Source organism: Castor canadensis, chromosome 3, assembly GCF_047511655.1.
Source record: "Castor canadensis chromosome 3, mCasCan1.hap1v2, whole genome shotgun sequence".
NCBI classification, from domain to species: domain Eukaryota; kingdom Metazoa; phylum Chordata; class Mammalia; order Rodentia; family Castoridae; genus Castor; species Castor canadensis.
The window spans coordinates 155,329,332-155,348,011 of NC_133388.1; the positions used below are offsets into that span (position 1 = coordinate 155,329,332).

General features: G+C 34.6%; 1 protein-coding gene across 1 annotated transcript in view; it reads left to right on the top strand.

Moving 5' to 3' along the window:
- The window catches only part of Tmem67 (transmembrane protein 67), a 49,051-nt gene that overhangs the window by 8,672 nt on the left and 21,699 nt on the right, over positions 1-18,680 (top strand). Inside the window, exons 4-14 of the mRNA XM_074068841.1 lie at positions 1,334-1,433; positions 2,958-3,027; positions 3,130-3,198; positions 9,259-9,321; positions 11,531-11,685; positions 11,798-11,906; positions 12,501-12,587; positions 12,917-12,982; positions 15,227-15,383; positions 15,929-16,052; positions 17,390-17,495. Coding sequence (XP_073924942.1) covers positions 1,334-1,433; positions 2,958-3,027; positions 3,130-3,198; positions 9,259-9,321; positions 11,531-11,685; positions 11,798-11,906; positions 12,501-12,587; positions 12,917-12,982; positions 15,227-15,383; positions 15,929-16,052; positions 17,390-17,495 — 1,106 coding nt within the window. The remainder of the gene's footprint in view (positions 1-1,333; positions 1,434-2,957; positions 3,028-3,129; positions 3,199-9,258; positions 9,322-11,530; positions 11,686-11,797; positions 11,907-12,500; positions 12,588-12,916; positions 12,983-15,226; positions 15,384-15,928; positions 16,053-17,389; positions 17,496-18,680) is intronic.

Below are 18,680 nucleotides of genomic sequence, written 5' to 3' on the forward strand. Positions count from 1 at the left end.
TTTCATTATTCTATTTCCTATTTGTAAATGCAGCCCATCAACCCTATTCCCTCACCTTCACCTCCTCCTTTCACCCTCCCTCCCCCCACAACTGTCCCCACAAACTACCTGTTTTACAGTCCTGTCTTCCATTATTATGAATTTTCACTTTTAATGTAAAGCATGAGAAGAGGAAAATCTCAGGATTGTTGAGTAAACAGTCAAATGAAGTTGCCATTTACTGAGGTGGGGAAGAACTAGCAGGAACAAGTTTTCATCTTTACTTCTGTTAAAATTATTTTTTAGCATTATTCAGAGACTTAAACCATTATGGACATGTCCGAAGTCCTCCTTGAACATTTTTCCTAATTCTGAGTCTGTTGCTTCTTTATCCCTAATGTAATTGTTTTCATTTTGAAAGAGTATATGCTGTTACAGAATTTTTCCCCCATTTTATTATAAAGGCATACATCGTAGCCACAGAAAATAAAAGTACTATTTTTATATAAGTACTTCATACTCCAAATATTGTTCTTGGTTTCCTTGATGTAGAGGGTTTGAAGTAAGGACCTTGCACTTGCTAGGCTCTACCACTTCAACCATGTCCCCAACCCCAAATATTGTTCTGTAACAACTTTTTTCAGTGAGCAGCATGACCTGTTAGACTTACTTTATTCTTTTTGAAAAAAATTTTTCTTGAAATCTTTGAAACAGGGTCTCACTGTCCAGCCTGGAATGGCTTTGAAGCTCAAACTTAATCCTCTTGCTATAGCTTCCCGAGTTCCAGGAATATAGACATGCACCACCATGCGTGGGCACACCATCCTTTTTAATCTGTCCTACAGTATTTCACAACATGGATGCATCATCATTCCGCAATTTTAGATAGATGGTTTTCTCACAAATAATGCTTCAGTGAATATCCTTATAAACATGTACAAATATTTCTGTAGATTATATTTTAAAAAAGGAAATTGGAGTGCTGTGTAGGATATGTGAATTTAAAACTTTAATAGATGTTATCAGAAGCCCTCCAACTTACAGAAACCTAGCAGCAGTCTATAAAAATACTTCTTTCCCCATCCCAGTATAAAAGGAAATAAGAAAGTTTTTGAGGAAAAATGATTAATTATTATGATGACTTGGAAAATTAATTTCATATTTTCTCATGGGAATGGGGAAGGTTTCATCTTTCCCTACTTTTGTTATAGAGATGCTTGACAAGCTTTATGGGAATAATGTGTTTTGAGTATAATTATAATAATTATAAGTGAGTTTTTAAAATATTTTCTGAATATATAGAACTTATGTTCACTATGAGTTATGTCTTAATTTTGCTTCTAAATTGTTTTAGTGGAAAGAAATGTTAATGGAACATTGTTATCTCAAGCAACTTGTAATCTTTGTAATGAAAGTGGGAACTCTTTTACGAAATCAGATACTTTAGGAAACAGGTAAGTAGTATGCTAGAAGCTGACTTTAATATCATCTTATATTTATATATAATCTGTACTTTTATAAAAAGTATTTTCCTATCTTATCTTATTGGTTGCTCCTCACAACCCAAGAAGGGATAGAAGTAAACGTTAACAGATGAGGAAGCTAAGGCCCAGCACAAGACAGCAAGGTTCAGATCTTGGTTCACTGTGCAGTTATTGGACATCAGGTAGCTGAGTGAGTCACAGTCCCTTGTCTTTAGAATGGGAACATACCACCCACTTCATAGAAGTCATAGGCTATACAGACTCAAAAATAAATGTGTGAAGTTCTTAACATAGTGTTACATAGTAACCATTTAGCAAAATGTAGCTATTTTTGTTATGATGTAAGTTGTACATAATATAAACTGTGTGCCAAGTATGGTGCTAAAGTTTTTATATATTATAATGTTCCATAGAAAAACATGTTAATAAATGTCATAACACCTCTGTACTCTGCTTTATAGTCCTGCTCTCTACTGCTTCCTCGTCCTACTTTCTGCGTACATACACATACACACACAGACACACACCATCCTCTGTACACACCTCCCTCTAAAACACATTATACCTATTTTGGCTTTCTCAGGTGTTTTTTAGAGGTGTCCATGATGACTTGTCTCTAAGCAGTCTTTCTCTTCAGCTCCCTAGTTTAGTACAGCAAATAGTTGAAAAGCTTCTCTTGGTGATATTTAGTATCATTAGACTAACCTGAGTTGCAGCATCCAAAATTGACTACGGGGCTGATCCCCAAGCTTGCCCCTTGAACATTTGCCTAAGCCTACTATGACTTTTATGCCATGACCCAACCCTGCTTCCTACCTGCTCTGTTTTACGGTAATGAATGTTCATATAAGCCTGTCAGAGTCCCTACTAGCCCACTGTCTTCCCTCCCTCCATCTCATTCATTAATAGAAAATGCCAAGTACTTTCTTAAAATAAACAGAAACGAAGAATAGACTTTATTTAAAAATAATGGTTAGTTTGTTGAGGAATAGATACACTATCTTTCCAGCTCATGCTATCTTTTGCTTTATCACAGCTAAAATATGGAGTGTATTTGCCATAACTAGTTGTAAAAATTGACTTAGTTTAACTTACGTAAGTTTATTGGGCTCTTTTGTTAGTTGAGTGATATTGTCATCTTTGCTATTCTGTATTCATTTTATGCATTCCCATGTATATATTTAAGAAAATAGTCTTCTAATATTGGTTACTTTTATGTTTATACTTTGCCTTGTAACACAGGGTGATATAAAACTATTTAAATTAGTGTTACTATTTTAAATTTATTTAAGTAATTATTTAGCTGAATGAATCTATTCTAATCTGTCATTTAGGAAGACAAGTTCTCAAATTAGGTTTAGTATAATTCATTAATATTTTATAAATGATTTTTACACTTCTGGAGATTGAACTCAAGGCCTTGTGCTTTCTGGGCAAATACACTACTACTTGAACCATGCCCCCTTTCAAAATTATTTTTGTTATATTGAACAGGTGTGTCCGATGTGAACCAACATTCATCAATATCAGCAGGTCCTGTACATGTTCAGAACCTAACATTCTAGTAAGGATAATCAAGTTCATAAAGTATATATTTTTAATTCAGTTGTTTGTACCTTTCCATAAATAGCTGGGGTTTTTTCTCCTCTCTTATTTATTTATGAAGACAGGGGGATTGTGTTTCAGCAGTACAGGGAATTTTCGTCCAATTTCAACTGCACGTCGAGGAGAACTTGTGAGTACATTTTACTTTTTGTTCAGTTGTGATGGCCCTTTTATATTTCTTGTTTTGATTAATTTCAGTCTAAAATGAGAACATTTGTGTATAAAACACTTTGAGAAACAAATTATTTATTTAAGAAACATTAGTCTAATAGCCCGGCATTATAATTTATAAATTATAATTTATGAGTGTAATACTTTTCCAGTGAATCACAGAACATTTAAACTAAAAATGTCCAATATAGGTCCTATAAAGTTTGCAACCTAATATAGATAAGAGCACCACAGACTCCAGATTTGAGCCCTGGATTTTCCAGTCATGAGTTTTACATCCTTGAACTTTGGGAAAACTTGAGTTTATTGTCTGCAATGTGGTCATCATCATAATAATACCTACATTGTAGTACCTCAGCATTGGAGAAACCAGGATTACTCCGATCTAGCCAGGCTCTTTGTTTTATAGTGAGAGCACGGAGGACTATTAGAGTTTTTTCAGCAGATGCTGGGGATAGCAAGGTCTGGGGTCAAAGAGGGAAAGTGGATGCGTTATGTATTTCTTTTCCTTCTTTCTTTCTTTTATTTACTTAATTTTTTTGGTGGTACTGGTGATCAGGATCTCATGCATAAGGTGTGTTCTACCTTACTACTAAGCTGCATCTCCCCACCCTGGCGAGTGGATAGGCCATGAATCCTAGAATACAGGAGTTACATGACTACCTGAAAGTTAGAATAGGAGTTAGTTAATGACGTTGAAAATATCAAATATACCAGCAGACCTTGGGGCAGACAGACTGTGATTCCTTTATTAATCATTAAGTAAGTAGGAGTATTGGGAGGGAAGTGAGGATAGCCGTGATGAGGAAAATCTGGGACCTTGATGAATAAGGAAGATTCCTCTCCTCCAGCATAGTCTCATGGGGGTGACAGGTGGAATAGTTGCAAAACAACAAAATAAAGGATAAATTAACAGCATACGTAGGAGCTCTGAGATGATCCAAAAATGGGCTCATCTGTAACAAAATGCGTGTCTTCTGGTCATTCTTTCCCAGTCTTAATTGCAGTGAACTTCTCTATAAGATTATCAGACCTATAGGTCTTTAGTTGCTTTTTTTTTTTTTCCTTTTTCAAGTAATTCAAGTTGAAATAATTTTGCCAAAAAGTACCAACAATGTCTGTTTTTCCTACCTGGTGTGTGATCCCCAGTCATTTAGAGGTCACATCCCTTTTAGTCTCTAACAGTCTGTAACAGGTTTTCCATCTTTCCTTCTTTCATGAGCTCAACAGTTTTGAAGATTTCAAGGCTTGCCATCTATAGGATGAACGTCAACCTGCATCTGTCCAGTCTTTGATCATACTTGGTGTGTGGTTGGCAGAAAGCCATGAAAAAGACATGCTCATCTCAGTACTTTGAATCACATCAGAGAACACACAGTGCCCACCTGTCACATCACTGATGCTATTAATCTTGCTCACATGTCATAAAGTTACCAAGACTGCCACAAACTTATCTTTTTCCTTTTGTAATTAATTAATAATTTTTGTTGTTTTACCTTTTTTGTTGGTGTTGTTTTGAGACAGGGTCTCATTATGTAGCCAGGTTGGCCTCAAACTTGCAATCCTCCATGAGGAGTATCCAAGTGCTGGGATTACAGGCATGTTCCACCACACCCAACTCATGTTAATACTTCTGTGAGGAGAACTCCTAAGATTATACTTCTCTGTATTGCTAACCCTTTGCTTACTAGATTCAGTCTCCATTAATGACATTTGGCTTTATCAACCACTTGTGATGGTGGCAGATGTTAATTTTTATTTCCATCATTCCTTCCATGCTTATTAATTAACATTCTACTATAAAGAAGAACTCCCCAACATATATATATGTTTAAGTTTAGTAATGTTAGTAATGTTAGTATGGATTTGGATATTTTATAATTAATATAAAATTAATTAATATTAAGTTTAGTAATGTTAGTAATGTTAGTATGGATTTGGATATTTTATAATTAATTGGTTTTAATTCAAGACACATTATCTGTTCTGATGTTCAAACTGTCCTATATTTGGCCACTAGAAGCCTCTTCAAATTGGCTCTATGTCTTTTTGACATGTCCCCATTGTTGTCTGAGCATTTCTTACTTTCTGGTACAAGATTTCCAGACTTAAGTTGTAGTTTTCCTCCTTCAGCCATTTCTCTCTGAAGCTCTGGAAGATAATATTTAGCATTCAAGATTAACCACCCTTAGTATGCCCTCTGATTAGGTATGGCTAAGATATACACATCTATAACTGTTTCTATATCTAAATGTGTATGTATGCTGAAAGAAATAGGTTCATACTGATACTTTCAGTTCCAGAGCAGTACCTCGAGGTTCTTCCTAGCTATTCATCTTGACAGGTTTAATAATGGGATGTCTGGGGCTCAAAATCCTTAGTTTCCTCATTTGCTTAGTGTAACCAGTCTTCCAGCCATGCTACTTTTTCTTGTGCCGCTACCTCTACCAGCCTCACTTTCCCCACACCACTATGCAATTTCAAGACTTCTTAAAGTTAATCTGATTCAATTAATTTATTTAATTTAGACATACCAGTTCTGAGCACTGATACTTTCCAAAGACAAGTTTGAAATTTCCGTTTTTAAGTCGTATTGTAACTGCTGTTTGGACTGGTTCTGTGTAATCAGTGTATAAAGCATATAAGCAAAATCTAGCTGGGACAGTGACTATCTTTGTCCATTACTTAGTTTGAAAGGTTAAGAATTCAATTTTATCTGTGCACTTTTAGGTCAGTCAGATTCTAGTTTAAAGTAAACTCAGGAGATTAGATTAACTGATAAAACAGAATCATGTTTATTAGTTTATTTTGAGACTGTAATTTCCAGTTAGACTTAAATACTTGTATTGCATCTCTAACATACACTCTTCCTAACTGGCAAAGTCTAATTTGAATATCAAGGTCAAAAGTCTTCTTGGGGAACAAAATTGGAAGGTAACTATTTTCATATAATTTAGTAACAGGGGTCCTCCAATCTTACTCTGGAAATATACCCTCCAATCAATAAAGACTTTCCATATACAGTCACTGTCCTCCCATTTCATTTCCCCAATGAAGTAATAGCAAGCCACCATCTTAGTTTTTGTTTTCCCTAATGTTTATTTTGAACATTTCCAAAATTGCAGAAAAGTTAATAAAATGACTATACATAGATCTTTCATCTACATGAACCAATTATCAATGTTTTGCTACATTTAGTTTATTTCACTTTATGTATGTAAGTACCATTGGGCCTCCTTACCCACAAGTAATTGTTTGTAGACTCAAATAATTGTGAATGGAATATATTTAGGGGAAGAATTGCATCCATACTAAACATATACAGACCACTTTTTCCTTGCATTGTTCCCTAAAGAAAATAGTGTAACAACTGTTCACATAGCATTTATATTGTGTTAGGAATTACAGGTCATCTAGAAATTATTGAAACTCTACAGGATGATGTAGGTTAATTGCAAGTATTTCATCACTTTGTATACAGAACTTGAGCATGTGCAGACTGTTTTAGCTATAGGGGTCCTGGAATCATTTCCCCCATAATACAAGGGACTACTGTAGGTACACATACAACATTTTCCACCTAAGCCATTAAAATAAATTGTAGACATGATGACAATTCATTCCAAATACTTCAGAGTGTATCTCCTAAGAATAACTGAATTTTTCTAGCATCACATCCAAGAAATTTAAAATTAATACAATACAATTATGTGATCTCTGTTCAGATTTTCCTTCTTGTTCCAATACTGTCCTTCATTCTTTTCCTATTTCTTTTTTTTTTTTTTTTGGAAGAGAGGAGGATTCAGGATCCAATCACGGTTTCCACATTGCAATTAGTCTTTTTTATTTCCTTTAATCTGTAACAGGCCCCTGCTCCATTTTGCTTTTGTTTCCCCTTCCCCCACTCCAGACTTTTCTGATTTCATGATTAGACTTAGTGAAATATCTTTTTGAAAAATAATTATATAGATTGTATATGGTCTATTAGTCTATTACATCCCTACCAAACCCACAACATATTATACAATTATTAGTGACACTAAATTTGATTGCTTGATTGTGGCAGTTGCATCTGCCACTTCTCTGTGTCATAAAGGTACTAAATTAGTCTGAGATTTTACTTGAAGACTAGGTAAATACCCATTTTAGCAACTTTCTCTTAATTGATTCAAATTGGCCATTTCTAATCATTTTATAATTCTTTTGCTCTCTCTATATTTATTAGCTAATGGTCCTTTATAAACAGCAACTTTCCTTTATGCCTTTTCCTTTTTAAAAAATGCTTTACTGTGAACTCATAGAACTTTTGTTTACTCAGTGTGTTATAATCTGTTTCTGTTCTTTTTAAAACTGAAGTTGTCCCAGATTTGGACTTCCCTTCAACATAATGCCTATATTCTTTGCTACTACTCTATTATTCCTTGGTTTCTCTGTGTTATATTCCAGATTAACCTTGTACAATTATAAATTTTAACAGTTACATACTCTCTAGTTTTTACACTGAAACTAATACAATTGTACCTCTGATTTAGGTTTTCCCAAGTGTTGCTAAATTCCTGGGTTAAGGCAAGAATAAAATGATCAGGCAACTTTAACACTATCACTGTCGTTGCATATGGCTACAGTACAATTTGCCATTACTGTTGCCACTGCATTCTTACCATTGTGTGTGTGTGTTCTTCAGCCTTCTTCTGTGCATTTATTCTACTTAAAAATGAGAATGCTTGCTTATTGACAAGATGAAAATCATGCTTCATAATTTTATCTTAAGTTTCTTTGAGAGCTTATTCCATATAATTTGGTTGTGTCTCCATTCATGACCAGTTTGATGTACTTCTTAGTGTCTCATTTTTTTAGCAAGATGTGTAGATGAACTTTAAGGCAATGACTCCTAGTCAGAGTTTTATATCTTCAGCTTTTTTTTCTTTTTTCTTTTTTCTTTTTTTTTTTGGTGGTATTGAGGCATTGTATTCAGGGCCTTGCCCTTACTAGGCAAGTCCTCTAACCTCTTGAGCCACACTCCCAGTCGATTTTGTTTTAGTTTATTTTTCAGATAGGTTCTTGTGTTATTTGTCCAGGGCAACCTGGGGCAGCATCAGACCACAATCTTCCTACTTCTGCTGGGATTGTAGGCATGAACCATCACTCTTGGCCCTATATCTATGACTTTCAAAAACCCATGTCTGCCTTGGTCATCCTGGAGCTTCTGATTGATTTGAATTTGGAAGAAATCCAGGCATTTTCTGTTTTTGCAATGTTCCAGAGGAGATTCTGATGCCCTCCATTGTTTGAGAAACACCACTTTTGGAAATTTTAAATATTGACTATTCTGTGTATCCCAAATCTCCTATTTCTTAGAACTCATTCCTCTAATTTTTTATTACTTGTCAACTTGATACAGCATTTGCAATAATTGTAAACAGCAAATGTTAGCAGCCTAGGATGTTGGTTCAATGTTAACTCAAATACTAACTCAATCAGGATCTATTATTTTTCTTTCTTTTTTACTATTTTTTTTTTTGCATTAGTGAAATGGCATATGTATTTTTGGGGGCGTTATAGCCATTTTTGTCTCCTTATTTCATTAACCTAAGTGTCGCTATTTTATAATGCAGTCCTTTTTATAATAACTGACATTGATTAGAAGTAATTCTTAAATTCCCATTAGTATCTGTTTTTCTGCTAACATTAAGAAAATAACACTAGTCATTTCTCACTTAAAAATATTCTTGTTAGCCAGGAGCTGGTGGCTCATGCCTATAATCCTTGCTACTTAAGAGGATCACGGTTTGAAGCCAGCCTGGGCAAATAGTTCGCAAGACCGTATCTCGAAAATACCCATCACAAAAAAGGGCTCATGGAGTGGTTCATGTGGTAAGATCACCTGTCTACCAAGCATGAGGCCCTGAATTCAAACCCCATTACTGCTCCCCTCAAAAGAAATATACATATTAATGCCATCATAGAGTTAAGGAGTCTTCTTTTTTTGACTTAAAACTAAACTTTATTCATTTTACAGGGTATATCTTTAAATTCAGAATGGTTTGCAAAGTATTTGCAGTCAACAGCAGCTGCATGTTCGGTAAGTATGAATTTTTAAAAAATGTTTTAGTTTACTTTGAAGAATTGTGGTAACATTTTTACCCAGATAAAAGTTTTCTCTCTAAATAGGTGTATCTCCTTCGTCATAGTCTGTAAGAATACACCCTTTGTAGTGGATTGAAATAGAATACATAAAGAAAAGGTTATGGCTATTCAATATACACAAGTTGAGTATCTCCAGGTTTATTGGCTGCAGTTGACTGTTCTGGGAAACTGTCATTTAGTAAATGCTTATTGCTGACCTAATGTGTGCCAGGCCTTGTTCCTAATCAGCTTAGATACTTCAGAAGACAGAAAAAAATCCTTCATAGAGCTAATAGTCTAAGTAAATGTCAGATCATGCTAAGTGCTGTGAAGGCAACAACTTAGGTAAAGAACATAGAAAGTGGTTGTAAGCGTGCTATTTTTATATGGGGTGATCAGGGCAGACATCTTTTAGAGAGTGATATTTGAGCAAAGCCCTGAAAGAAGTGAATGTGAGCCATGTAACCACAAAGGGGAAGAGCATTCTAAGCAGAGCCCAAAGCAGGAATGAGTCACAACAAGAAACCAGGAGCTCACTGGCTTGTTCATGCTTAAGAAACAGCAAGGAAGCTAGAGTGGTTGGAGCAGAGTGAGCAGAAAAAATGGAAAGGAAATGAGGTCAGAGGTGTTAGAAGGGGCTCTGGCAAGGACATAGCATTTATCCTAGAGGAGATAAAAGATTTTGTGCAAAGGAAGATATGATCTAACTTGAGGTTTTAAAAGTATTGCTGTAGGTCTATAATCCACATGTGAAGGAGAACATGTGATTTTTGCCCTTCTGAGCCTGGCTAACTTTGCTTAAGATGTTGTTCCTCAGTTCTATCCATTTACTTACGAATCACAAATTTTCATTCTTCTGACTGAATAAAATTCCATTGTGTATAAATACCACATTTTCTTAATCCATTCATTGGTAGTGGGACATCTTGGTTATTGTGAATAGTGCTGCAATAAACATGGGTGTGCTGGTGCCTTTGTAATAACCTGAGTTGCACTCCTTCAGGTATATCCCTAGGAGTGGTATTGCTGGATCATAGGGCAGATCTATGCTTAGTTTTTTAAGAAGCCTGAAACAAATGTGATAGTATTATTGCACATGGGTCATACATTAAGGGGAGAACACGCACGGGAGGAATATGGAAAGGAAAGAAAACTTGAATGTGGTTGATGTCCTCACTGTAGAGGAGCAAATATAGTAATCTTAAACTGGCAGAGACTACTATGGGAAGGGGACCAGGAAGTAGTGAGGAGGTCTGGTAGAGATGAACCATGGGATTGCAATACACATGTACATGGGAGCAACTCTAGGAATCTCTCTGTATAGCTATCTTTATCTCAAACTAGCAAAAACACTATGTCTTTCTTATTATCTCTTTAATAAAATCAGAGAACAAGAGGGCAGAACAGGTTCTGCCTGGAAAGGGGGAGGGGGCGAGGTTTGGAACAATGTATACACATGTAAGTAAATGTAACAACGATAAAATAGAATTTTTTTTTAAAGTATTGCTGTAGCTTGGAGAATAGATTTTGTTGGGGCAAGGACAGAAGCAGGGAGATCATGTAGGATAGTATTACAGTAATTTGAATGAGGAAGAGTGGAACTGTAGATAAGGGTGGTGCCATGGAAATTAGCAAAGTGTTTAGCTTCTGGCCATTCTTGAAAGACTGAGCCAACAGGATTTACTGATGAGTTGGATATGGAAAGTGAAAGAAATTAGCTCACTCTAAAGTTTTTGACTTATATAACTAAAAGTAGAGTTGCCTTTATCTGATAAGGAAAATTAAGAAAGGTTTAGAGGTTAATGCAACAAAGGATCTTATTTTGCTGTTCATAAAACAAATTAAACAAAATAGATTATGTGTGCCAGATTTGATAGGTAAACATATTATTTTTCCCTTAAATATTTAATAGTTCTTAAAACTATTATGCTATAATTTTTTACTAAATTCTTTTAGTTACTTGTCTTTATATTATGGCCTAAATTTATAATTAAAATTTATTTTTCTTTCCATATGGAATGCTTCTTTTCTACTATGTAAACTATAGGAAAGGTATTAAAAAGCAGAAGAATAAAAACCAAAGAATTAGTGGAGTGGGTAAAATTAAAAGGAGGCATAATTTTTCTATTAATATCACATTCCCTTTCTTTGCCTTTGTTTTGTAGATGTATGCCAACCTAACATCTTGCCAAGCTCTTGGAAATATTTGTGTGATGAACATGAACTCTTTCAGCTCTACAACATTTGATGCATGTCGAGTGTTTCAGTATATTTTTGAAAACACTGCTGGACTGAGCACTGTTCATTCTATTCCATTTTGGTGAGAACATTTTGAGCGATGAGATGTCATTTTGACTGAATTCTGTACATTATTTCTACAAGTATTAATAATAAGAAATTTTTCTTTTTATTAAAAACAATGTTAATTATAGGAGACAGAGTCTTCCATGGCTGTTTTATGGAGACCAGCTAGGACTGGCACCTCAAATACTCAGTACAACACCTCTTCCTACAAATTTCACTTTTAAAGGCCAAAACCAGGTACAGTCTCTGTATCATTAAAGGATAACTACATTTTGATTTGCAACTTTAAAAGATATAAAAAAGTTACTAGACACAATACTTAATTTTTACAACCTCACACTTGCTAAGCAAGAATTCTACCACTTAAGTAGATCCCCAGTCCTTTCACTTTTTTAGTTTGTTGTTCAGATAGGGTCTTGCGCTAACTTTACCTTAGCTAGCCTCAAACCATGATTCTCCTTTCTCCAACTCCCAAGTACCTGGAATTACAGGTGAGGGCCACCATGCCTAGCCCTTACTCTAGCTTTTTAGCTTTTCATCAAGGAATAATACCTTCTCTCCTCCTCCCCCACCCATTTAACAGGTTTTAAAGGAGGTTATCTGTCACTGGCACTGCCTCTCTATGTTAAAATTTGTATTTAAAAACACAATCCAGTTCTTTAAAGTGTAGTCATAGAAATCAGTTAATTTAGATTAAAAATAAAGTTAGTTGAATTTAATTTTGCAACAAAAACAGTAAACAGTGAAAAAGTACTTTGCAATGAAAACATCTTTATGGAATGTTATATTGACTTCAGAGTCTTTATTTTGTTGTTGCTTTTCTTTAATCAGAACACAAAACTAAAGTTTGTTGCTGCCTCCTATGATATAAAAGGAAATTTTCTCAAGTGGCAAACTTTAGAAGGAGGTGTTATACAGGTAAGCATGATTCTAGCTAAAGAATTACTAATGTTCTTTATAAGACTAGATTATTGCTTGAAGGATGTTGGTTACAGACCACCATTGTTTTTTTTTTTCTGATGCTTTAAATTGAAATTTCTTAAACCTGTTTTTTAAGTTATTGTTCTAATTTGGAACAAAGGTACTCCCTTAACTTTTCATACCCTTAATACCTTAAGTAAATATTATATAGAGCATATATCAGCATGGGAGCTAGAGAACTCTTGACTCTAAGCAAAAAAAAAAATGTTTGTGAGATATATTTATCAGTTGTATTTATTTATTTATTTTTTTATTTATTGCTGAAGCTTTGTCCAGACACAGAGAAAAGACTAAATGCTGCTTATTCTTTTGGAACAACCTATCAACAAAATGTAAGTTTGAATGAGATATGTTGAAACTATTCTAGGAATGGAAGATGGGGAGGATAAATGAGAATGATAGCAGGGATGAACTGAACTATGGTTTATTGTGAGAACTTTTGTAAATGTCACAGTGTACCCCCAATACAACAATAATATGATAATAACTTTTAAAATGTAAGCTTAGCAATATTAGATAGTCTACATTTTACCTTTGTTTTTTAAAATACCACACCACAAGAATTAGAATATGTGAATTTTTATAATTGGAATAATGAATAATTTTATTAATTAACAAAGCTTTTCATTATGTGAGCACAAAAAATGTAATTTAACCAGCAAGATGAAAGTACCTTTTCATCTGTAGACTCTTAAGTGTCCTATAATGTTAGATTTTTATAGTTAATTATTTATCTGCTCTTGGGCTTATATATCTTAAAAAAGAATGCTACTTCTAAGCATTTTGAAATAAAATTACAGATATTCCTTTATTTTTTAGTAACTAATAAAAATGTTATTCCTTCTTTACTCTAGCCCCTAATAACAAATAAAAATGCATCCTTTTATCTCCCTCTATATTTTCCCTTCTCTCTCCATATATTGCTTTCTCCTTTCTGCCCTAACTCCATTTCAAAATGGTACAAAAGAATATTGTTGTGCACCATTAAATATTTGAAAGGCACTCAAGAGTGAGCAAAAATGCTACTTTTTTTTTTTTTTTTTTTTTGATGGGACTGGTGCTTGAACTCAAGGCTTCTGTATTTTCAAAGCAGGCACTCTACTACTTGGGTTATACTTCAGTCCATTTTATTCTGTTTTTTTTTTTTTTTTTGGAGATGGGGTCTCACAAACTGTTTGCCCAGACTGACCTTAAACCATGATCCTCCTGATCTCAACTTCCCAAGTAGCTAGGATTACAGAGGTGAGCCACCAGTGTCTGGTGAAAATGCCTTTTTTTTTTTCCATACTGAGTTTACACTCTTACCACTTGAGCCATGTCCCCATCCTAAAATATAACTTAAATCCCTAAGTTTTTTTCTGTGATATCTTTCATCATGGTAGTCCCACTCCCCAATCCCCCCTCCCTGGCATGCTAGAAATAGAACCCAGGGCCTAACACTAGCTAGGCAAGTGCTCTATCCTTGAGCTGCAGCCCCAGCCCAAAATTCTTCTTGATGAAATGTATGTACACATATGTAGAACAAAACCACAATGAAAAATACCAGGAAAACAGGTTGGAAGAAAATAACACATTTTTAACAGTGGTTATCTTTGGATGGTTATATTACGGATGATTTTTGTCTTATAGTTTTCGAAATTTTCTATCATGAAAATGAATTTACTTTACTGTCAGAAATAGCATATACTTTTTTTTCGTTTTTGTTTTTAAAACAGAACTGTTACTGTGTTTACTCTGGGCTAGGAGGATCAACACTTGTTAAGTACCCACTACTACTGTGTACTCAGCAACTTATCGTTATCTCATTATGTGAGATGCTTATCATCTGTTCATGAAGAAATGGTGCTCAGTAAGATTAGATGATTTACTCAGTCTTGCATCAAGTAAACTATGAAATCAATGCTCTGCTAGCCCCCACTCATGTAGTTCATAGCTCAATAGGCAAAACAGTGATACTGACAGTACACTGCAAAGAGTGTGATCACTGTTGTGCTATAGATATGTATAAGGTACCAGTTCCCAAGGAAATACAGAAAGATTTCACAGAATTAGTGATATTTGGGCTTATGTAATGAACATGAGTTGGACCAAATATAGTGAAGGAAATGTCAGCCAGAATCCAAATTTGCAGTGGCAGAGAGAGAATGGCACTGCACAGCTAGAAACTGCAGTAGGTTAGTATGACTAGATGACCATAGATTGGTAGAAGCTTAGCTCTACTAAGGGTAACCAAATCATAAACATTATATGATATCAGGAGAAAGAATTGGGACTCCATCCCATAGGACAATAATAGTTTTTAAACCTCTTCACTAATGTCCACTTACTATTAAGAATGAAGGCATAGCTTCTTCATGTGTCTTATGGATCAAGAACAAAGCAGTTCCTGTGCTGTTAGTTTTTTGGCTATTATAAAAGAATCATATATATGAATTTATGTTTTAGAAGTCACACAGAAATGTATGCAAACAAATAGTTTAAAGATACTTTATTTTGCAAAGCTAAGAAGACACTGTTTGAAAGAGAATATTCTAATTTTCAATTGTGATGCTTTTATTCTTAATTTTCTTTTCCAGTGTGAGATTCCTGTTTCTAAGATCTTAACTGGTTTTCACTCTCCTGTATTTTATGATGTGTTCCTTGAATATACTGATGAAAATCAACACCAAAGTCTTTGGGCTGTGCCTGTTTTAAACCTAAATCTTCAACACAATAGAATATTTGTGAACCAAGGTAAAACATCCTGCATACCACTCTTTCTCTGACTGAAATCAATAAACAAGTCAGCCAACATGATAACTCAGTGAACCATTAATTATAAGAAATAAAAATTCTCTCTTTATGGTTTTATACAATATGCCAAAAAGCAAAGCAATAAGATTGCTGGCGTATTTAGGGATTCTTATTAATTTTAACATGCGTATTGTTAAGAAATTACAGTATTGCTAAGAATATATCATGAGAAAAATTAATAGAACTATAAAATGAGGCTTTTTCTTCAAGCTGTCTTTTTGGGCAGATTAATGTCTTTTCTTGTTACTCAGGCTATAAAATCTGACTTTTTTAGGTAATTTGCATCCAAGTTGATGAAAAGTTCAAACTTTTAGAAGACATTAGAGTGAGGTGGAAAAAGACTTACCAGCAGTAGCTCTTTGTAGCTATCCTATGTAAACAAAATATTAATTTTTTATATTTGGTAAACTTTTTGACAGCCATTTGAACAATTTGAGAATATTTTTTTACTGTCATTTCTTTTCTCCCCCTTTTTATAATAAAAGACAGTAGCTCTAGCAAGTGGCTTCTTACTCGGCGCATTTTCTTAGTGGATGCAGTAAGTGGACGAGAAAATGACTTAGGAAGTCAGCCAAAAGTAATTCGAATTGCAACCCAGATATCACTGAGGTAAACAAATGTCTAATGACTAAATTAGGTTTCAAGTATATGGGAAGTGTTATAATGAAAATGTTTACTGGTAATTACCAAATGAAAATAATAAGGACAACTGAATTAGAATAATACATAAGGTTTTCTTAGATATTTCTAGATTGGCAAAGACTAATATCGGTCAGGAGCCAAAGGGGGAATTACATCAGAGAAGCCTGAGGAGTTCATTCCGAATTCATAGTCAGCCCCACTCTAGACCTGCTGAGTTACAGTGGGTTAAAAGAGGAAGGGAAGGTGAGCTGAAACGGGTATTTAGTAAGAACCTGCCAGAGGATTGTTAGTAGTGTAGCTTCCCTCATCCTTGATTCCTTACATGGCTGTTGTTCTAGGTTGACCCAGATTAATTAGCAGTACCTCCCTCTTCCAATAATATGCTAACTGATCCTGTCTTACAGTGGTACCATGCAGCTTGTGTTTCTCTGTCTTTTTCAATGTTAAGATTGCGCTCTGAGACTTCAACTGACTCCCTCTCTAATTTTGTGTTGTGTACTTTAATACACTTATGAAAATCAACACCAACATCTTACATTGCACTTTGAAGCACTTAAATATACATTCTTTCTTTTTTCACTGTTATTTTATTTTGATTCTGTATGGAATTTTTGTCATATGTCTTACTGAATTCCAAATGTTCTGTGATTTCAACATTCCATCAATCTACTAAAGTAGTATCCCTAATAAAAAATGCAATTGAACCTAGTCAGGCTTGACTTATGTTTAATGAAACCTCCTTTTTGAGATCACTAACTGTGCCAGAGCAATGCATTGTACTTGGCAAAAAGTGCCCACTTTGTACCTTAAATACTACTAGGTGTGATACTTTTGTTTTGTTTTTTTTAAGAATTCAACTATCTCATTTGAAAATCAGGATAGCATCTGCCTTTCTTTAGGGTTCATTTACCACCGCTCTTTAAGGATGGCTCACAATGCTACAGTGATTTCATATGACCTGGATCAAAAGAGTTTCTTTTTGTTTGTTTGTTTGTTTTTTTCCTTTTGTTACATTTTTTTGCAGTGCTGAGGATTAAATCCAGGGTCTTGCATATGCTAGGCAAGTGCTGTACCACTGAACTACTCCCAGCCCTCTAGTTTGTCTCACAGTGTACTTTTCATATTAATGTTTTCACTACTTAACATTAACTGGTGCTGTTATCATTAGTTTGTGTTTAACCTCTAGTCATTACTAGCTGGTTAGTTCTGAGATCATCATAACAATCTACATTAAATTCAAAAGAAATGATAAATGTATGCTTAAGGGCCTAGATATATTTATAATTATATTTTCTTTTAAATAGCATTCACCTTGTGCCAAACACAAAAAATGGAAACATATACCCTCCCTTAATCACCATTGCCTACAGTGACATTGATATCAAAGATCCCAATAGACAGTCTGTAAAGGTGAGTTCTTTACTAGTTAGTACCCTTGTATGTATAAATACAATGTAGATGCAGTTTACATAATAATTAAAATGCAACCTTTTTTTTAAGTTTACAACAAACTCTTCTCTGGTCATGTCTTAACTGGCGTTAACTAATAATGGTAAGAGGTGAGTTCTTTCGGATGTTGGGTATAAAAATACAGGAATGGATTACATTTTTCTGTAAAAGAGTCGCCAGCAGTTAAGCATTCCTGTTAGGGATCGGGGTATGCTCAGGTATGCAATCTCTGCTTCTGTGCTTTCTGGCCATTTTGCTTCTTGTCTCCTTGACTAATTAAACCAGGAACTCATAATTTATAGTAGGCATATGTGTGCCTGCCAATCAATAGCCATGGATAGAGATACATTTCAATGGTCAGAAAGAAATTAAAATCATCAGCTTTATAACTAGTGGTTCTAAAGTGAACCAGAGAATAAGATTTGGATCTGCAGCCTCAGTTCACTACAAAACTAAAGGCCTTCCATGCCTGGGAGGGTCTGTATATGGAAGGAAGAGACCTTGTATATCCCAAAGACCAGCTGCACCAGAGGATAAGCTGGAAAAGGCTGAGCCACACTTATCTCCTCCTCTCAGTCTCACCAGTCAGATAAAGCATCTCTGCTTTGAGGAGAGATAAATGAAAGAGGGATGGAGATAAAAACCAGAGGTATTCCTTCTCCGCTTTTTTTTCCTTCCTTTAAAAATTAAGTGAGTATTTTCTGCCCTCTCTGGAAACATGAGAAATAGGGGATAAGCATTGCTTACCTCCAAAGCTCACTAATTGCTTTTAATATCTATTATTTTACTTTTCTGGATTTTAATATTCTATTACCTTGCCTGTGCTTTTGGTCTTTCTGGCGTACTTATACTTGTATTTTTCTACTATTGGATTCAGACTTCAATTAAGCAAAATTAGGCACATGATATAACTTTCTCTTAAAGGGTTCCCATCCTCATTTCTACTACCTAATATGATGTTAAAATTAGTTTTCATTTACTGAGCTGTAAAGAGAGAAAAAAATCCTAAAACATGCTTAATGTCAACAAAAGGTGCTTGATTGAAAACTTCTGGAGTAATTATTCACGGATGACCAAGAGTATCTTATCTTGATATAAAATACTTCTAAGTCTTTTCTTCAAACATTCTTGACCAAAATGTCCCAA